This window comes from Bombus affinis, chromosome 13 (assembly GCF_024516045.1).
Source record: "Bombus affinis isolate iyBomAffi1 chromosome 13, iyBomAffi1.2, whole genome shotgun sequence".
NCBI classification, from domain to species: Eukaryota; Metazoa; Arthropoda; class Insecta; order Hymenoptera; family Apidae; genus Bombus; species Bombus affinis.
Window position 1 is genome coordinate 11,288,997 of NC_066356.1, and position 22,219 is coordinate 11,311,215.

Sequence of the window (22,219 nt, forward strand, 5' to 3'; positions counted from 1 at the left end):
ACTTAACCATGATCTGCTATTTATGATATTGTAAGAAAAAGCACTAATAATAGAACATGCTGTTCCTGTAAAAATAAGGATTTTCTATGATTGAAAGCATTGATAAACTACATGTATGTTTATGCATACGTATGCATGTGTGATGGCAATACAGCTCGTAGTGAGCACTTCGTTGACGCGTCAAATAAGTTAATACATTATTAAAAATTCGAAGAAAACATCGAATATTTTGGTCATTATAAAAAGATTAAAATCATATATCACAAAAGAAGTGGAATACAAGTGTATTGTACAAATCTATAAGTATATCGAATGAATTATGTGTATGTTTTCTGCTTTTTTCATCTGTACATAAATTTTGACAAAGTCAATTGTAAATTATGTGCAAAAGAAACATTTACATAACATGTTACCATGCGCACATAGGTATTTTTGTTCCAGTATAACAGTTAGTACGGGTATACAGTAACAACAGTTCAAGAACATTTTACAGTTAATTTTTTACATTTTGGTGATTCTCCAATTTTATATATTGTAAAAAACTTCTAAAGCGATATGCAAGTAAGTAAAACTACATGTAAACAGCATTTTTCGCCCTTAATCATCGCATTGCTATTGTCATTAAGGATTCAATATATATTTTGTTTATGCAAATGACATTGATACATTGACCCTAATAATTTTAATATAATCTTAAAAAACAAATGCAATAAATTTTTAAAAACAGAGCCCTTTACTTTTTTATTATAAATTTTCGTTACGAAAATGCAAACAGTAACTTCCCATCGTATTTTGGTTCAATTATTATCTCTGAATCGTCTTTTCTCTAATTTTTTCTTAATTCACTGTGCGGTGATTTTTAAGTCTATGTATGCATAATATATGAATAATGTTAAATGTAATTTATAAACATCATCATACACACCCTAACCTCTAAATATTGCTCTGTTTCCTTTTTAATAAAATTAATTTTTCATGTACTTTTATATAGTACAATCGATGTTTAACAAAAATACTTTGTTCTAACATGAATCATTTTTACTCATATCCATTATGATTATATTTTTTTTTTAGATATAATAAAGAATGAGCTGGTTTGATGCCACTGGATTTGCCAATTTGGCTAAGTCCGCGCTAAAAGAAGCTCAAAAGACGATTGATAAAGCATTAGATATTAAAGATGAGGATCAGAAATCGATGGAAAGCCACACAGAAGATACAACAGATTTTTTTGCATCATGGGGGATAAAGAATGATGTTCATTATACTGTACAGCCACGTCATGATAAATCTAAAGCACCTAAACAAGAAGCCACAAGCAGTATATGGGGCAGTTTTACTGGATCATTTTTTGAATCACCTAAATTTAATGAACCAGAACAAAATGCCAAAGCTATTATCCATTCTAAATCTTTGCAAAGTACACCCACTGAGAGTATCAAAAAGCTTGTATCTTCGTCATCATTCTCAGAAGATTATAAAAGTAAACCATTGAGTCCCAAGAAAAAGAGTAAACAAGCAAAAAATTACAAAGAAAAGAATACTAATAATCAGATCGAAAATGTTCCTAGCCAAGATGTTTCGAATACATCTGATTTCAATGAATTAAAGCAACTTCCACCGACTGAAACAATTGATACAAGTACAACTTTTGACAAAGATGACAGGATTAATGATTGTCCTAAAATAATTGAATGTTCTTCAGAGGAAAAAAAAGACGTTGATGTTAAGGAGGAAGATGAAAAGTTAGAATCTGAAAAAAAAGAAACTTGTGAGCATGATTTAGATTCACCTGTCTCTACATCAAATAAATTGTCTTTTGTATCTCCAGAAAATGATAAAAAGAGTTCAGAGAGCATTGAAATTCTGGGTTCTCGATCTAACACTGATTGTACTACAACTCCCGAATTGGATGGTAGCCCATCTGCAAAGGGTACCAAAGTTAATTCAGAGTCGATAGAAGTATTGCCAGACAGTATGGTTACATCTCCAAGTTCTGGAGTGGAAGTATTAGAAGATTGGAAAAGCGATACTAGCCCTTATTTATCTCCCATGGAGCAAAGACACTCTGATTCATCGTCTATTTTAGATAGAGATGATACAGTGACCCCTTGCTGGGATGATATCAATGTCCCACAGATTATGAATAAAGAAAATGAAATAAATCAATCACCTTCTGATATTTCTCTGTATGAACCTCCGATGGAGAAAATCAAAACATCACACGAAAATTTATGTATGAGCAGTATGGATAGCACACCATCAACAGATATATATCAAGGTCTTGGATCACATTTATACAAAAGTGTATCCAGTAACCATTCAATAAAAGCTTCACCAGAAAGCATAGAAGTAATACCTTACACTGATGATGAGAGAGATGAAACAAATTTGGCAGAAGATTCTTATACTTCTGCATCAGAAAGTACAATTGTAACAATGCTAGAAATGCATCAGCAGAAAGATCAAGCGAATAATGAAATGGAAACTTCTAGTAGTATTTCAGTAAGTGAAAAAATGCAGGATTCGAGTTCAGATGATAAGCTAACATTGAAAAAAGCTAGCACAGATACAAGACTAAATTTGAATCTAGATTCTGTAACCGAAAAGCATAGTTTACATTTGCCGATTGAAGCAATTACAACGCAACCGATTCGCAAGCCAGAATATTTTGATGGAGCAGGTCAAATATCCAAACCCGATCGAAAAAGTTTCGATCGGTTAATGAATTCAACTATAGAACCTGCAGAAACAGAATGTTATTCTACCAGCGAAATTATTCATCCGTTTAAATCAGAAATGGCAGAAATTTCAGATCAGCATTTGATTTCAACAGATTCAAGTTGTGAAGGAACTTTGATAGGGAGTTCAGAAGAAAATCCACAGTATAAATCAGAAGAAAGAATTTTACAAGCACCTTTAAACTCTAGTTCTTACGTAAAGACAATGTTAGAAGATGCGATGATCGAAAAAGCAGGTGAAATCGAAACAGAAGTACAAGGCACGGAAATGCCTCGAGAAAATTCACCTATTTCATCAGAAAGGTATTATGTGCGGAAAGAAATCGTAGTACTAATACTATACTTAATTACTTGAAGGATATAAATTTGATTCCATTTATTACAGTCGGTCCGATCTAATTAAAATTGGTTCAGATCAAACCAGTGGTCACACTAGTGGTGATGAATTAGAAACCACTACTTCTAGCGATATCGAAGTTATATCCAGGTACAGGTATGACTGTAAGATAGTAATTATGAGTAATTTAACTTCATGTACTTTATGGCTATAAGCAATTTTCTCCTGAGTATAATAGCAAAATTTTTTGTTAAAAAAAGTCCAAATGGTGATTCGAGTTCGACACAATCGCGACAGAAATTGCAATCAACAAGAGGTTGTGATCTTTTAATGAGAACATTAAAAACTAAAGGACATTCGAGGGAATTGAGCGAAATCAGCGTAGGATCTGATGAAACGAACGTTGAGATAGAAAAATTATTGAAACGTATACAAGAGATGACGGAAATATTAGAAGCTAGGGAATCGAAACTCATCGATGTTAGTAGAATGAATATGGAATTACAAGAACAAAATAATAATTTAAAGAAGTAAGTTTTCAAGAAGTACGTGATAATCAAACAACGTATAATGTCCGTTTAATGTCTGTGGCGCTTTATATTTTACATAGGCAACTTGATAGCTTTGAAAAACACGCAGAACAGAGCCAAAGCATAAATCAAATCACTGATGAATATACACAACGATTATCTGCCTTAGAAAGAAAATTTCAGCAAGCAATACGAGAACGAGATTCACTAAGAAAGAATTTGGAACAGTTAAAAGTAGAAGCAGCTACGCGTTTATCGTCTCAAGAACTGTCTACTCTGAATGCCGAGAAAGATGAAATTATTAAGGAACTTCGAGATGAAGGTGAAAAATTAAGTAAACAGCAGCTTCAACACAGTAACATTATCAAAAAATTGCGAGTTAAAGAAAAAGAAAATGATGCCTTAATAAAAAGTCAAAAGTACGTAAGTAATATTCGTTATTTCCTTTGTTCTTTTACATTATAAAAATAAAAGAACAAGTGGAAACAGATGATAAATGTAATTAAAAGGTAACACAATATGAAACATTTACAGAGAGCAAATAGAAGAACAAACCTCAGAATTAGAACGTTTAAAAAGATCATTGCGTGCAAAAGAGGAAGTTGAACTATCTCAGATAGATGCTGTTTACTCGTTAACAGCACGAACAAAAACATTGGAAAAAGAAGTAGCAACGTTACAAAAGCAATTAGAAAATGCGATACAAAATGCAGAAACGTATAAAAAGAATTTAGATACTACAAAAACGTTAGTATATATAAAAGCATTATTAATGTTTATGTACAATTTATAACTGCGTATAATTGACATATTATTAATTTTTAGGGAGCTATCTGAAACAAAGAAAATTTTGACTGCGACAGAAACAGAGTTAAAGGAAGCAACGACTAATGCTGGAGAATCATGTCAATTACTTGTGCAAGTAGAAGAATTGAAAATCAAATTAAGAGAATTTGAAGAAATGCATGTCAAGTAAATATTCTACAAAAGATATAATTTCCTAGCTGCTATTAAAATCAAATAGTTCTTAATGCATTTATTTTTTTGTCTCTTATATTCTATATAGAAAGGAAGAATTTTTGAAACACGAAAATAGCGAATTACTAAAGCGCTTAGAAGCTGCTGAAGCTAGAAGCGAGGAACTTTCAGAATCTGTATCAACGGCCACAAAACCTTTACTGAGACAACTGGAACAACTCCAAGCAAATTTGTTACACAAAACTAATAGTTTTATGAAACAAGAGAAAACATTGTCAGACAAAAATATTGAGTTGCAAACAAAAATAGAAAATTTACTCGAAACAGATCGTTATATTAAGGAAGAGAATGTTAATTTAAAATCTAAAATGTCTCAATTAGAAGCTAAGCTTGCTGCGAAAGAAAATGAAAGAATGCGTTTACAAGAATTGTATGATGAGTTGATAATACAAAAGGATAAGCTTGGTGAACAAAATATGAGGTAAGAAAAATTAACATTCTTTGTAGAAAATGCGATAAGGACATAATTTTTTCAGGCAACGACAAGCGATAGAAAGCCTCGATCAATCTCATATTTCGGAAATAATGGAGTTAAAACGAGAAATTATTGCGTTAGAGAATAAATTATCTATAGAAAAAGCAGCTACAGACGCAGAAAGAAGGAAAAATCATGTAATGTCAGAACAGCAACAAAATATTGAAGACAACGAACGACTTAGTCCTACCCCTAGCACAGAACAAGATTCTGCAAATACCATAGACAGTATTTGGCCGGTAGTGCATTTGCATACATCGTGATTATTGTTTCTCTCATTTTACCGGAATCTGAATTAAAAAATTTTATCTTCGTTTTGCAGTTGTACAATTCTACTGCCGAAAACAAAGCTGAAAGCTATACAATGACGTTCGACACTATCAGAGCGAGTTCTAGTAGTACTTCTATATTTGAAAATTTACAAGCTCAATTGAAGCAAAAGGATGGTACGTGTTTAAATATTTATCAATAATGAAGTACATTTGATTTAACTACTTGATAGTATCAATTATTCGCTTGAATTTTTAGGTGAAATACAACAACTTCAGTGGGAGTTATCACGGCGTAATATAGAAAGAGACGTGTTAAATTCAGAGTTATCTACATTAACTTTGAAGATCGAAGAATTAAATGTTAAGGTTATGGATGTTGCGGTTTTAAACGAAAGTTTACGAGAAATACAAACTAGATATGATGCGTTATTACAAATGTATGGTGAAAAAATGGAAGAGAATCAAGAACTACGTTTGGACCTACAAGATGTCAAAGAGATGTACAAAACACAAATTGATCAGCTTTTGAAGCGAGATGCCTGAAGCTTTTTATAAATAAAATTTGTTTATTGGTTAATTCAATATTATAGATGTAGAACCATAACATAATTAACAATTTACGATGATATAGATTCGGCGATAAATTTGCCAACGATACGATACATGATACAGCAACGAAGTTGCTGAAGCCGTTTAAAAAAGATAACACGTAGCAAGAGACTGATGTGAAATTATTTCAAAAGATTTGAAATTCCACGGAGTAACAAAATGAAATTTTGTTTATACGTGTTTTACATGGAATGCTTATGAGAAATTGGAGACCTTTGTTTTGATAAATTTTGCAGACAATTCATTGCCCTAGAATTCCAATAATTAATAATCATGTTAGTTTACAAACTAACATTTAACGCTATGTAAAATTCCAATATATGCAATGTAAAATTTTACGTATATCGCCATGGTCACCGTGGTCGGTTCTTTAATTAGTCGTTGGAATTAATCATTGTGCATGCATTCATGTACACTGTATACAGATAGACTAAGGAAAACAACGTGATATAAGATGTAATATAATTTTAAAGTTTTCAATATTGTAATATAGAATTGAATTACGATGTAATTTATTAAAAAAAATTTATTGTGTTCCTTTATTGAAAGTTGTATTCTTTGTGGTTTCACTGATACAATGATGGTTTACAATCTCGACAGAAGCAGGGAGAAGGGAGGTAAGAACAAAAATGTACAGTATATATTATGGGAGATTCTAGAAAACAGAAATAAAACAAAGTAAAAGGAACAGAAATGATTAGAAAAAATAGTTTTGAAAAAATCTCAAACATAATGACATATATAATCAAGAATGACAGAATAGAAAAGATCATAATGTACTTTAAATAGAGGTTTAAAGTAAATGAATAGTAGACGTGATTGTTTCTCAAAAGTGTAATTAAACCAAAGGGAATACATCTTTTTCATAATTTTTATACATACCGTAAACTTTATTGGTTATAAAGTGCGACCTTCTTTTCCTCCCCCTTTCCCTCGAAAAAAAAAGAAAAGAGAAAATAACATGATCCAGCAACGCTTATGATCATTACATGTTTAATATGAAAAGGAACAAATTTTGTTTCAAATTTGCAATATCATTTTTCTGACGTTTCCATTTTTATAAGCTATTACAGATTAATGACCGATGATTGTTGTACCATGATGTTGAAACCATAATTGTTGTATAATATTTGTTTAAATAAACTTCTAGAATTAGTATGACAGATTCTACCAAATATATAAAAAAAAAATAATAATACGGTAAATTTCGCGATAAACTTGTATGATTTGGACAATTATCGATTGAAATTTAGGAAAAACATGTACTCCCACTTTAGGAAAAAAAATAATAGTGCTGAGATCATGATGATTTACATTAATATCGAGTAGCGAATACGAACACGAAAAATACACTTTGTTTTCCATCCAGCATCTCCATAATCTCGGTTACTTTGCTCGCGATTCGACAGTGACATATCGTTCTTGGTCCCGCTTCAAATTTCCAAATGTATCCTTACTCATTCGCGAACGCTATACACGTTCTTCCTTTCAAGATTAGATTACAATTATAAAATTCAATCAATATTTACTAAAATGAAGAAATAATAGATATCGATCTTCTTTCGAACAAATATCTGTGGCAGTGTCACTATCGACGCGTTTGTCGTTATCGAGCTCCTTCGCGTCATTGTCAAAACTTTCTGCCCTTATTCCTTGTCATTTCAAAGATGCGGCAGATTCTATGCTTTTCCCAAATCTAACATCGACATTTAAGCATACAAGCAATATACGTAATAAGACTGCTGATTTTTCGATCGTACGTCAGTTTATATTTTCTTCCTCTCATCTTTTAACCAGCTTGTCGAAACAACCTTTGTTGCCCTGTCCATAACAACAAATAGTACATAAGTGCACGCTTTTCTTTTATTTCTGCTTCTTTTTGTTTCTCGGCTATTGCACGTTAGTCTACTTTGACCAGAAGGAAAACGGATAAAGATTATGTAGACGCAAAAAAGGAAAGAAGAAACCTTGATATAGATCGCACAGTACGCATTGTTAACGAGAGATTTTTGAGATAATCATAGAATCGGTGCCAGAATCGAAGTTGGTTCGTGAGTCGCGCTGGAATTTCTCTGTATGCAAGTGCGCGCTGCCGAACTTAAACGGCATCCTTACAGACATGAACTTTCTCTTTCAGGTGACAACGAAGATATACTTCACACCTGGTCGGACAGAGAGCTAACTCTGTGGAGCATAGAGCGAAGAACGGTACTAACTCGAGTACCGTGTGTAACGAGCATTAAACCATCGACGCGACTGCGTCAATCTTTTTTCGTTCAGACCCATGGTGTCCAACCCTCATACAAGAGGGCTAAATTGTCGGTGCTCTGAGCTTCGCGTATCACGTATTCCACTTGTTCAGCCGTTGTATACTTTCTTGTTGGATAAGGATCGCATCCTTCTAACTTCATCCGTACGCGATGCCAAATATTCAGTGCATACGCGTTTCGCTCTTGAACAGCTACGAAGAAAATATAAATGAGAGAGAAAAATAATAAGAAAATATTTATGTAATCTTAACGAAAATCCACAATAAAACTAAGCTCACCTTTTCCTGTAGTTGGGTCTCGGGTCGGTGGAATTCCTTTCTTAGGACTGTAACACACACCCTCCTGCCTCATTAATTTTCCTTTCTTCTTTATCGAACTAACTATTGAAGTTTCAGTTTCACTCTCTCTTTCGTGGTCCCTTTCTTTTTCCTTATTTATTTCTTTTTGCTTCTCAGACATCTTTGCTGAATTTATTTTCTTTTCATTGGCGAATCCTAATAACTCGTTATACAAATTTGGTGCCACAGTTGCCATATTTTCCAATTCTTCTTTAATCGTTCTTCCTCTATTCACATCTAAATTGTCGGATTCCAGTTCCTTTACGATCGCCGATATGCTTTCAGTGAAGGACCGATACGAAGAAAGAAATTCTTGTAGGCCATCGATGTTCTCTTGTTTCACCATAGTTCGTAATAATATTCGTACATCCGACATTAATCTATGATGCTCGGTTAACACACTTTGTAAGTTCGATACTTGCTCTCTCAAACGTTCTTGAGCTGAAAGCAAACCTTCTTGCTTTTCTTGCAATTTCTTTTGAACATCAAGTATCGCCTCAGAGATAAATCTCTCAGCCTGCTTTAGCCAGTTCATATCAACGTTGCTTTCCATGTGTAGTAGTTCGACAAGACTCTCTTCAATTGCGGTTACTGTTATATTTAAATTCATTGTCAAAATACAGCTCTCTTCCCAATGTTTGATCAGTTTGACAAAATTCGTATCGTGTGTCACACTTTCAGATGTCCTAGTTCTTAGAGCTTCATAATGCAATATAGAATTGCAGGTATTGATTACATTAGTCGCAAGATTATGCTGTCGAGTTAATTTTTCACAAGATGAGAGTACCGCATTATCAAACGCGGACATGACTTCTCCGAGAGCAGGGTTCGCTCCAGCAGCCCACTTCAATCGTTGCACCGCGCTGGAAACAAGATTTTGTTGTTGATCTCGTGCCTCACATACTCGAGATTGTAGAGCAGAAAGTGCTGTCGCTGTTTTTCGAAGTTCTAACATAAATCCAGAACGATCTGAAAAAAGTAAGAAAATTAATATTTAAAAGCAGAAAAGCACAATTTTAACAAAAAAATTCAAACAAAGACTTACTCAGAGGATTCATTAAATTAACATTTGACCTCATTAGTAAGCTATCCTCGTGCAACCAGTGATGAGCTGTTAGTTGTAGCTGAAGTCTCTGCATGCTGGCCCTAGCTACTTCGACGCATTGCTGAGCAAATCTAGCACTCTGTTTTCTTCGCCAAACACTTTCAAGAGTGCTACTGAGCGCACTAGCTTGAGCAAGAACAGAACCAGAAAAGAGACCTCTCTTTAAACATATATCGACAACCTTTCTACACAATTCTTCTATCGAAACTTTACTCTCAGCTCCGATATCCCTTTGCTCAATCTCAGTAGTAACGCTTAAACCCATTCGTTGTAATAAGAAACAGAGTGCGATAGCTAATGTTTGAGAAGTAACACCAAGCAATTGTCGTGACACGTAATCGGCTGTAAAGATTCTTATTGGTTTGTTTAGTCTTTCGTCATTGTAAACGTTTGCTAAACCGCCTTTAAATGCAGTTGCAATATCTCTACACATCATGAAGAACTCTTGTATGGTATGTAATCGTTTGACCAAAAATATATCTTCTAACACCTGACAAGCTGTCTTATTGAATATTGGTGCAGACATTTCTTTCGCTTCTCGAACCTGATCAATTTTTCTCCAGGATGAGGGAATATCGAGCGTACTCAAAGTAGCAATCAACGCGTTACCTTCCATCTGAAGCTTTTCGAACAAACCATTAAAGCCCATTAAAAGCATTTGACCAGGAGTCAACGTCTCATCTTGATTAGGTTCTTGAATTTCAGCAGGTCGAGATAGCATTGCCTCGAATCTTAATCTCATGTTATTCACGACGTTTTGTATCATTGCATGAGGACTTTCCATCTCCATAACAGTAAACCTGAGATGCATTTCTAACTGGCCTAGAATGTCACCAAGTGGTATACCGGATGATACAATTATCTCTGTTAGTTCTCCTATCATTCTAATCACAGTTGGCTCTTCCGTTATAATCGTTTTCATCGCTTCAGGCAAAATGATCGTGTGGAAATTATAATTAAGTTCTTGCAATCCTTTGTAGATACAATCGGATCCTCTTAAACATTTTAATATAAGAGATATCTTGGGATCATTGTTGGTTTTATGGCATTCAGGTATCAAACTAACTAGCTCAGCAATTAACGATGACATTAAACGCATTTCGTCTAAAAACCAGTCTCCTTCTCTGGATGTAAGATCAACTAAACAGTCCCCTGCACATTTAGCAGCGCCTTCCATCATTAAGTATCTCTTATTCAAAGCGCAGAGTGCGGTTATATTGACACATTCGAGTGCCCTTTCCGCACCTTTATCTCGTCTCAGAAAATTTTGTATCTGTACTCTCGATTCTCCATATGCTTTCTCTATTCTAGTGACTGATTCCGGTAAACCCTCCGAAACCATCCTCTCATATGCTTTCTTTAATCTTTCATTTGCTTCATTTAGAATCGCTTGCATTTGATAAGAAAATGTTATTATTTGTTGAACTTGCTGATTGTTGGAGATTTTGATCGGATCAAAAGTATTTTCAAATTGCACCATAACTTCACGACAAGTTTCGACGCCACCAGTGTTTAAAAGCTTGTTAGCCCAACCGTGATAAAGTACTGTACGATGTTGTGACATATTACTCAGTGGATACAGGCTACAAATCGCTGAATATTGACTCAATAAATCCAAACAGTTTCGTATTAGAATAGACTGTTGTGTAGCCAATTGTGTCAATTCATTTTCTGATTGTTCACATTGAAGTATCATTTGACTTTGACCAGCATTCTGTAAGAATTCTTTCACAAGATCAAAAACTACGTGATCCTCTTGACTCGTAGACGTACCCAATTCTGCCAACCATTGTCCTAATTGCGGACCTCGTACGATTGAAAGTGCTAACTAAAATAACAAGGTAACTCGATCAACTTCTTCAAAATAAAAGAAATAATGAATAAATAATTAAAGCTTACGTTGTGCATGTTAATCTGCTTTTCACAGTCCTCAATCTTTTCTTTCAACCCAGCTTTTGCTTTTTCATGGGCATCGCGTGCTCTTTTAAAAGAATTATAACGCTTTATTACAGAATATAGTGGATGATTACGTCCCATTGCTTGTGCTTCTTTGACTAGAGCAAGCTGTTGGTGTCTGTCTTGTAATAAATCCTGACACTGACGCGTGATATCCGTTGCCTCTATCCAACCATTCAAGTGATGGCACAGAGATGGAAAGATCTTCACCAACTCATCTCTAGGAATCAAAGATCATTAGTCAATATGATACAGACTAATTATTATGAAGAGTATAAAGGTAAAATCTAGTTAGTGATTTACAGACCTATTTGCTAACCATTCGGCACGCATTTCTGCTGCTCGAACGGCGAACATTGCTCGTGTTAGTTCCTGTTCCAATTGTTTCCTTCCAATTCCTGTACATCGTGCTCTAGCCTGGCAGGCTCCGTAACTTGCAATGCTGTTATCCGCACCAGCTCGCCAGTCGACTAGCGGATCATATATAAACGCTTCAAGCAAGGTCAATAAGGTTTCTCGTCCTCGACGCATTACTCGGAGCGTATGTTCACAAGTCAAACGAAATATACCCTGAGAAGAAGATATCATATTTTAACTGTGTATATTATTTATAATAATAATAATAATAATACCATAACATGATTACGACGTAAAAAGTTATTGTACCTCGACTCCAGTTACCCCTAGTGCTGTTCTGATGTTCGGAGTCATTCTAAACGGCACTTTTTCTGGTACGCGTAAAGTTTTGCCTTTCTCAAAGCAAACATTGTAATCGATGTGAACAACCTCGCCTGTATTGAGATCAACTAATACATTATCCAAATGTCTATCACCGAGACCAATGATATAACCGATAATTGACATTACGGCCACCGAATAGGAGTAATTTTTGGTTGCTTGCCACCAACTTCCAACATTTATGCTATTACACCAAATCTCTCTATAACGATAAACAAAGATCAGAAAATATCGTTAATAACTTCCTTATGCAGGAAAAAGTAACTAGGAAATGGAGAGGAAATATAAGTAATGAGAATAAAGAAAGAAAACAGAACTAACTTTGCTAGCAAATCCTTAGGAGTTTCTGCCATTAATTCAGCTAAAACTTGTTTCAAAACTTGAACAGGCCATTCTTTTCTGTTTTCCAGACCGATTCCTCGCTCTTTCAGAAGTGGAGTTAATTTATTGTAAAATAGTTCAGACGGTCTTAATATTGCAGAACTACCAGTTTTATTAAGCATAGTACTCTCTCTCTGTTGCCATCTCTTGTACAAAACGAATAAGGGTGTCACGCCATCGACCCATTGTATTAATCCAGATCGTGGACCCAATGGTATAACTGAATAATGGCGCGCCCTATATACTTTTTTCGAATCACCCTTTTTTGACATCATAGTGTTGCATATATTTAAGAATTGCATGATTCTTTCATCCAGATGAAGGTCCTCCAGACCTTTAAACAAATATGTGTATACGTGTCCATCGGAACCGTGGAACACGAGTTTTTTCGGTTTCGTTTTGGTTGGTAATATCTGAACATTATTGTCTACAGATTTTATAGTAACAATTTTGTTATCATTTGCAGCAACACCTGGCATAGCGATACATGTATTTCTCAAATTGGCTAATACCGGACTGATATCATTCATGGAAAGGGAATACGCGGCTCGTCTATGTACACGTTGTGCTAATTTGCCTTCCAATTGTTTCAAGCATATACTCGCAATCTGCGGTTTCGCAGGATTTTTAGGATTGTTTAATTTATTGATTGCTTCTTCTATCGAAGGACCAAATTTCTCTTGAAATGTCTTTTCATGAGGTGTTTCAGCAGAAACGGAAGTCATAGCCGAAAGATTTTCTAATATAAAAACTATTGGCTTCAATATAATTCTGTGTTTTTCTGCAATTAATTTATCCTTTTCCTCAACACTCAACCAAGAATTATCCTGCACTTTTTGTACTTCCATTTCCAGTTGTTCAAATCGCTTAGAAATTTCAGTGTGATGCTGACACAGTGTTGCTAACCACAGCTCATCCCACAGTAATGTAATTCGACGCAGCTCTTTGACGAGTATTTTCACTTGCTCGATGGAATCTTGAATCCTATTCGATAGACAGTCTACCAATTGTGAGAAACAACAATCCATAAATTTTTCTTGCTCGTCTTGATAAGCTACAGTAGAGCTCTCAGCGTCCATTTCCTCTTCTTCTTCGATAAAATCTAAATCATTTTGAGATGAATCAGTTTCTGCTTTCTCATAAAGTACTTTATTGCAATTTTTCTTTTGACCGGAAACCGCTCCAACTACAGCTGGGAAAGTGATCAAGTGTGGTGAATTCTCTGCAACTCTGCATAACAATTCAGATACTCGTGTACGTACGTAAGACTCAGGATGACTAAGTCTGGAAAACAATTGCGGTATTATCTCTTTCCATGGTGCAGTAGGAGTTGAGGAAAGGCCAGACTCCAGAACATTTTGTAATTCGAGAGCGTGTTTCACAACCAGTCGTAGCAATCTAAGTGTAGCTGTGATAGTAGCACAATCGTTGGCCTCTTTAATTGCGGCAAGTTGCAAGTATTTGAAATACGCGTTCGCAGAAAGCTCGTAATATGCATAAATCCTCTTCTGTGCTTGCCTCCAGATATCGACCAACGTTGTGAGACGATCAGCACTAATACGACTTAATATTGAAACGCTACGTAATTGATTTTCTATCATATCTGAAGTATTAACATCATTGGAAGTGTCTGTAATGTCGCCTTCGTCTTCAGGAATTGTTTTATTTTGAGACAAAATTGAAAAGATTGCGTTCAAGTCAGATTCACTTGTATCAAATGGTAATAAATCTCGTATGGTTGCTCTATCCGAATCAGTCAACTGACCTGAATTTGAATTGTCTACGATCTTTCTTCCCCATTTGTAACACCAACTCGCGAAACTGCACCACGCAAGTGGCAAATCTGGACATTGATTTACACCCAGTTGCGTTAATCTACCAATTATCATATCTGAAACAGGAATTGAATTCGTGGTAGGGCCAAATAGCTTGTTCATCAAGCCATCATTATGGGCAGCTTCAAATTCGAGCAACTGCTCCAATTGACCATTTTCAATGCCGCCTATTTCTTGTTGTATCCATTTACCAAGAGTCAAAAGTAGAATTGTACCATTCTCGCGTAAATCAGCCGACTGTTCTCCATCGACGATAGTTTGAGATATTCCAAGTGCAGTTGCACTACATACCTTTAACGCTTTATCAACTCGTTCCATATCATATAGTAATTTTGAAAATTCGCGGAAAGCACGTATATTATTCTTTGACCATTTTACGTGCATCACGTTCTTCAAAACATCATCAGTTGCTTGATCAAAGTCGGGATTAATGTAATTTCGTTCGTTTCCTTCAAATTGACAAAGCTCTCGTTCGGATCTCAAATAATTAAGTAGCTCTCGTTTCGCTAGTTCAAAATTACCTTCTTTTCTAGCAGTTCGAACAATATGCAATCTTAGATCAGTTACACCATTATTATCTAATCGCGCTTCAGGACTATTATTCTTCCTTGTTCTACCGAAATATTCTGACCACCATAATGTTCGCGTCAGTATGCTCGAATCCATGTGATCAAGTTTTTCGCTTTTATATAATTCGAATATATTTTCTTCCTTACCAGAAAGGATATTTTTTAACCCATCTGCTGAAAATCGTACTAATATAGATTCGTTTAAGTATTCCGAAGGTACATTTCTTAGACCTTCTTCCATAATTTTAGCTGCCACTCTCCGGCATCGTTCAATCTCTTCCTCAAAATAATCTTTATATTCATTTATATGAATTCTAAGTGCAATATTAGTCAATGTATTACCACATTCCACTAACGTTTTCGCGCAATTCCAATTTACCGTTTTACCAGCTCCTCCATCCAGTAAGCTCCAATCAGTTAGGTCGTCTAAACATATGTTCTCACCATTTTCGAATTTTTTTAAACATTTGGCTTGTTGAGAAGCGCTACTCTCCGTAAATAATTGTTTTCTGAGAACGGCACTTTTATCTCGGGCAAAAATTTCAGCCTCTTGCTGTTTCCAAACCTCTAACCGGGTCCAGTCACTGACAGCTTCGTAACAATGAGATAATCGTTGCATACAAAAACCAAGTACTTGATTATCTCCTTCGGATTTAAAAGACTTGCCTTTTCCATCGGAAACCTCCTCATTCGCACTACTGCCATCAACACCACCAACGCTATTACCGTCAGCTACATCTTCTCCCTCTTCCTCTTGGTCTACATCTTTTCCAAGTCGACTATTTGCAACACGCATATGCTCCTCTATAATTAACTTATACGCTTCGGCAGCAGATTCGTAGCGATGTGCAGCTTCTTCCATTGCAGCTTTCAACCACGGAAATTTTCTGTCCTTTTCCTTAGTATAAACGTAAAGTCCCTGTAACGCCTCTGCTTCTCCCAATATTACCATAGCTTGTGCCGTACAAAGCGTTGCTCTTTCAAATTCAATACCCTGTGTATTATCGCTATTACTTAAATCCTCTAATAATCTCTGACTATTTCTCAGAGCACTGCTAGCTAATCCAGGATGCAACGACACTACACATAATGCCAATCGAATACGATTCAACCATTCTTTACAAGTCGATTTGTTAGTATGAAAGAAGGTTCTAACTGGTTTCGACAATGGTAACAGAGCGATCGCGCAACCTTCTGCTGCGTTATGTATTACTCTCTCAAGATGTTCAAGAAATTCAATAAATAATCGTACTCGTGTATGTTCGCTTAGTAGATGATCCAAGCTATGTTTCTCTTTTTTCGTTGTTTCAGAGCTGTATGAAATCTCACGTGCTAATGTTTTCAAAGCATTTTCGATTGATGTAAATGTTTCTTGAGGCTTTCCTAATGAAGTACGAAGCTTGTTCGTTACACAATGTTGAGCTGCCTCGAAACCGGCCCAGAAGTATAAGAAAGATCTATTTGCAAGTGCTAAACGATACATCTTCTTGGTAGTGTCGCTCTCAGATCTATAAATATAAATAAAATCGTACTATTTTCTCATTATCGTAACTAAAATGAGTAGCTTGAAATTCGTTACGTCTGTCTTTACTTACACAATTGGCCAACATAAAGTAAATATTTCTGACAATCCAGCTGCATCAAGGTATTGTTCTTGCAATAAAAAAGCCATATAAGTCTTGAAATGTTGTGCTTGCATCTCTCCAGTATTAGTTCCTCGCATATGTAATCTTTGAGCAAGAATTAAAGACTCGGTCGAATAATTTTTTATTCCTTGATATTTCTGTAAGAAAAAAAAGTTGAAGTAAATCACGATTTTTTTTTTTAAATATATTTCCTACACTTACCTTCGTTTCCGACAATAAGCACTCTCTGTTAAGTTTTGGTACCACTATATTTAAAGGTATTTGTGTCAATAATGAACCATACTTGTCTCGTACGATTTCATCTCGTGAAGTTAAATGTAACATCACCAAGTCTACAATACAAGCATACATTTCTTCTTTCCAGGTTACATTTTTTGCGCTCATTAAAATTTCAAAGAGATCACAAACGGCAATAGAAATATCTCGATCGATAGTAGCTCCACACGCAACAAGACTTGCGAGAACATTCTCATACTCCTTTGTTTTACTCAAAATGCCAATGTAATTTTCTGCTTGTATACAAATTTCTTGCATCCATGTTGATAAAAGGAATAACGTTTGCTCTGGTGTGCATTCATTATAAGTTTTAGCTATTAAGTTTAGAATTATAGAAAGATGACCACTAGTAGGTGATGTTGTTGGAACATCCAATGCTCCTGGAAACATATCCATCGGACGACAAGCAGTAGTTCCAGTTATTAAGCTTGAACTTGGCACAAAATGATTATATCTAGAATAAAAAAGATAGTGCAGTCAAAACTGCTAAATTAGTTGTTTACTGTTCTTCTTTTCCTTATGACTCACCTAGAACAATGCGCATATAGCAAATACAAAATGCTATATTGCAAGAATGGACTAGTTAACGATAAACTGCGGTCATAAGGTTTCAGCTTAACTGCCAAGAGTTCTAAAATGCTTGGTTTTAATGCCCACATACCAATGATAGAATTACTCGCGTTAGCTAGAAAATATAATAAAATAAATCGATAAATGATATATAATAAGCTTATCTTTGATGAATTTTACAATGCATTCATATATTTTTACCTATATCAGAAAGAGCTCTTAGCAAAAAGGTAACTACAATTTCTGCATCGTTCTTTTTGTATTTAATATCATCAAGTAATGGATTATCTGTTACTAAATTTTCGATATCTGTTAAGATAAGTTTATAAGCAATTTCCAAATCCGACAATATGTAACGATACGATTCTTGTAATAATGGAATATTTTTTAGACTAAGAAGACTATGATATACTCCAAGACTGGCGTTTTGGATAGGAATTGAGTCACGAAATCTCAATTTGAGTAAAGCAGAGTCTTTTCCAAGCAATTTATGAACTAGTTCCAGTGGCAAATTCGCGGAGACTTCTTTTATTATTTTTGAAATAGTATTTAACATAGAAATTATTGTGTCATCCCAAAAGATACTGATCCTTTTTAACTGAAGATCAATAAACTTATAAAGTAGCTCATGATTTTTTGTTATACGACTCTGAAGATGACCTAATAATAAAAATGCGCATTCATTTGCAACAACTATTAATTCTTCTTTTTCCTCTGTTAGATCTAAATCTTTCTTCATTTTTATCTCCATCCATTGTATTATATTTAACAATGATTCTCTTTCTTTCAATGCAGCATCTTCCTCGATATTTTGCTTTAAATCTTTTAATTCATTTTTATTAAAATTCAAAGATTTAAACATATTGACGACATCCTCTTCGATTAGTTCTGATTTATTGGAATTTTTTGATGGTACGATGCCCACATTTTTGACGCATTTTAATAATTCTTCGGTAATTTCGGGTGTGACTTTAAAATTCGAAAGCCAGATTTCATCGTTGTCCAATTCAATCGCTTTAACGACTGTTTTCAGCATTTTTGATAAACAATCAGATAAAAATGACCACTGCACACTTGGTGTAAGATTAGGATTCAAATGCTCAGATATACTTTTCGTAACTGTATTAAACACCGAGATCAAGGACGTAATGCGTCGAATAGATTCTTTGGAAGTGGAGGATGCTTCATCTCCAGGAGAACTCCTACCACATTCTGGTAAAGATAATTCCTCGTCATAGCTTTCCATATCCTCTAAAAATTGTCCTAGTAGGGTCAAAGTAAACTGTAAATCTGCTATCCAGAAAGTTCGTAATCTTTGCAAACTACGACTGGCATAAGCTACAATTGTCTTTTGTTGTGTTAAGTCGATATGCCAGCCAACTAATATATCAACTGTATCACGGAAATGATTTGAAAACGTTTCAGGATAAGACTCCATTATCAGTAATATCGCATCCACTGTTGCTACTAATAGATCCGACCGATCAACATTTTCTAGCGTCGATTGCAATTGTGACATCATTAGCTGAAAGAATATCTAATGTACTTTATTTAAAATAATTAGTTTTGTTTCTTTCTTCAGTCCAATCGGAAAAAAATTACAAACTTGCACAATATCTATTAAATTAAGAAATGAGAAAAGAAAATTTAAGTACCACTGAAAATTCTTTTAGCCTTGGCGCCTCTGCATCCAATTTAAAAGCTTCAACGAATGATTTAATTAGAAGGCACTTTATATCATCTTTCCGTTCCAGTGAATATTTATTAAAGACCCAATCCATATATCTGTGGATTTTCACACCAAAAATTTGACTTATATTGAAAGAAATGTTACATTTCATGAACGCACTGTACACTATTAGATCATTTGTTTACCGTTTATAATCTTGTTCTGTTGCATAACCAATGCGTCCTAAACATTTTGCGACTTGCTGTTTTGCTTCTTGTCCAGGCCCAGTATGTAGTATATCTAATAGGCTTTCACAGATGACATCTAAATTTCGTCTTATGTATCTTTGATTTTCAAGCGCTATTATACCTTCTTGTGCTTGTTTGCACAACAGCATAAAATGATCATAATCATCTTCCCGATACAATCTTCTTAAAAGTTTGGAAATTCTAGAATCTTCTGTAATACGGAAATATCAATTAATATATTTGATTGCAATATGAAACATATTTTCTCAGTATATTCTAGAGATAAAAAACAATTTGGACCATTTATTCTTTTGTCGTCATAATATTTTCCTTGTACATTTTCTTGATTTTTCAGCGATTCTTGAAATTTTGGTCTAGTCGTAGGGTAGTAACTAGTTTCTGTATTGGAATCACGTTCGATAGGTGTCTTTTTAAAGGCCCTACCCCGTAAAGAACCTCTGGCACGATCTCCAGAGCTACCTCCTCGAGCCATTCGAAATTCATTGCGTGGAGCTCCACCAATTCTATAATAATATAAAAAACTTATTAAATAAGAAAGAATAGGAAATTTTAATAAACAATTGGAAGAATAATTTACCTTGGTTTAAATCTGGAAAAACTATGATCAGACGAATAGTTGTTTGTATTTCTTGGACAAATGACCAAAGTGCCTCTTGGAGCATTAAAATCATTGGAGTTATATCCACTTAGAACACCAACATCTCCTTTCTCCAACACACTAGCTCGATTGTTACTAACAGATTCTTCCTGTATCTCCGAACACTTAGATCCACGTAGCTTTGTGCTAATATTAGAGTTCCCACAGCTATTCATTACATTACTCTGCAGATGATCTGCATGACCTACACTTTGCATTAATAATATACCAATCGCAGGTAATAGTAATTTTTTATATTAATAAATATTAAAAAGCATAAAATCATAAGTATTCTATAATTGATTACGGCACGCCAGAATTCAATAACTTTCACATATTCTTAAGGTTACATTATTCGCACCTACATCCTTGGTGTACAAAGTTCAATGGTCATAAAATAAATGAAAAGTAGTAATGAAAAAATAAGATAAATCCTGCAATACAATCAAAATCTATTACAAAGTTTCTCAAATAAAAACGACGTTCAAGTTATTTACGTATAAAAGATACGATAATTTATAGAGTGATTAACTGTCGTAATATCTATTTCAGTTTATGTAAGTACCGTTCCCTTGGAAAGTAATATCGTAATCGCATAGAACATGGAACACACTTTGATTTCTTTTGGAAAATATTTCGTGGAAAATAATCGAAAGAAGATATCGAAAGGTGAAACAGTATCGTAACCGATTCTCCACGCGTTCGATCTATAAGTACACACCGTATCGACAACAACCGATCAACAGAGAACTTTTATAGCGACTTATAAATTGGTAAAAATCAAAATATATTACGGTTTTATTTGTATACCGATATAGGCATGAAAGACTCTTTGGAATTTCCGAAAAATCGTACATATGTATCTGTTTAAGTTAACTTATTTAGGTGGATACACAAGAACCAACAACCAACCACGAAATTGAAACGGATTAACCATTATTTACGAGTGGTACCTTCCACACTGTTCATTGACATGCTTTCTGTAAACATCGAGTAGCATTTTTAACATTATTCTTTTTAATCCTACAATTTTTTTCGAGATTCCTGGAACATCGTGTGTAAGAAAGAAGTAATATACAGATAAAATAAGAAAAAATGGTGAAATGAAAATATTCATAGAAAAACAATTGAATCAGTTTGTTGGGTACCTTATATTATATGAGTTCTAAATAATAACGATCTGGCTAACGAAGCAAACAGACACTTGCACTTAATATAAAGAAAAATTATTTAAAGTAAATATAATTATTTTGTATCTGCATACATAAATTAAGAATTTTAGTATGGTTACGTATAATTACGTTACGCTTCTACGTCTCCTACTGGGATGAAGCTAAGTACAATGAAACGATGAAGCAACTAAATAAAACTTGAACCAATGTAAAATATTGTTGAAAAAATATCTCAATCGATTCTGATATCCAATTGGTTTGGATCAACCAATGCCATTAGAATTAATCCAAGAAAACCATCAATGATGCCACTGATAAGCAAATACACCATGTGAAATTGATAGGATACACATTTATACATAGACGAAATAATGTATAATTTTTCACACTTCTTGATATGTAATCGTAGAAAAGCCGCATTCTATCTAGTGTCAAACGAAAATGTATCAACAATCGTAATTGATTTTCTCACTAAACCTAGGTTTCTTGAGAATAAGCCTTTAAAGATGTTTACCGTTTTCAGAACGCATATTTATTAAAACTTAAGGTTAGGTGTCTGTAACTGTAACACAAATAACGAACAAGGTTATTTAGGAGGATGTTGTATCTTTCTAGTAAGTTTCCAACTAATGATCTGTATTATAGATTTTAAATTATATAAGTTGATATATTACACACCATGTATACCAAAAAATTCTAAAAGAAAAATAATAAAAAAAATATATAATATTCGTAAGATATCCCTCGTTTTTTTTAGATATGTTATGCATAATTTTTAAAAGCGGT

General features: G+C 34.3%; 2 protein-coding genes and 1 long non-coding RNA gene across 15 annotated transcripts; 2 read left to right on the forward strand and 1 right to left on the reverse strand.

The window, feature by feature from the left end:
• Positions 1–172: 172 nt before the first annotated feature.
• Positions 173–6,544, forward strand: LOC126923098 (TATA element modulatory factor). 2 transcript variants are annotated; one of them, XM_050736162.1, is made up of 11 exons: positions 173–561; positions 1,075–3,044; positions 3,127–3,234; positions 3,339–3,608; positions 3,689–4,027; positions 4,143–4,355; positions 4,434–4,580; positions 4,675–5,067; positions 5,123–5,360; positions 5,444–5,567; positions 5,650–6,544. In XM_050736162.1, exons 2-11 carry the CDS (start codon positions 1,087–1,089, stop codon positions 5,934–5,936), a joined length of 4,077 nt encoding a protein of 1,358 aa, XP_050592119.1. In that variant the 5' UTR covers positions 173–561; positions 1,075–1,086; the 3' UTR covers positions 5,937–6,544. The 2 variants fall into 2 exon arrangements, with proteins under 2 accessions (XP_050592119.1, XP_050592121.1); XM_050736164.1 differs by having other exon boundaries at positions 3,127–3,228.
• Positions 6,545–6,821: 277 nt separating this feature from the next.
• Positions 6,822–22,156, reverse strand: LOC126923092 (serine/threonine-protein kinase SMG1). 12 transcript variants are annotated; one of them, XM_050736127.1, is made up of 17 exons: positions 21,410–21,792; positions 21,072–21,305; positions 20,202–20,471; positions 19,904–20,127; positions 19,562–19,814; positions 19,342–19,471; positions 17,888–19,211; positions 17,645–17,801; positions 17,042–17,570; positions 16,790–16,977; positions 12,731–16,702; positions 12,338–12,611; positions 11,979–12,241; positions 11,615–11,891; positions 9,656–11,543; positions 8,551–9,579; positions 6,822–8,463 (listed from the first exon to the last, which is right to left on the reverse strand). In XM_050736127.1, exons 2-17 carry the CDS (start codon positions 21,116–21,118, stop codon positions 8,279–8,281), a joined length of 11,010 nt encoding a protein of 3,669 aa, XP_050592084.1. In that variant the 5' UTR covers positions 21,119–21,305; positions 21,410–21,792; the 3' UTR covers positions 6,822–8,278. The 12 variants fall into 12 exon arrangements, with proteins under 12 accessions (XP_050592084.1, XP_050592087.1, XP_050592086.1 ...); XM_050736130.1 differs by lacking the exons at positions 21,072–21,305; positions 21,410–21,792 and adding an exon at positions 21,948–22,156 and having other exon boundaries at positions 20,202–20,466; XM_050736129.1 differs by lacking the exons at positions 21,072–21,305; positions 21,410–21,792 and adding an exon at positions 21,823–21,934 and having other exon boundaries at positions 20,202–20,466.
• Positions 20,379–22,173, forward strand: LOC126923162 (uncharacterized). The gene is made up of 2 exons (XR_007713060.1): positions 20,379–20,499; positions 20,814–22,173. It is a non-coding gene; the product is annotated as an uncharacterized LOC126923162 (long non-coding RNA).
• Positions 22,174–22,219: the final 46 nt, after the last annotated feature.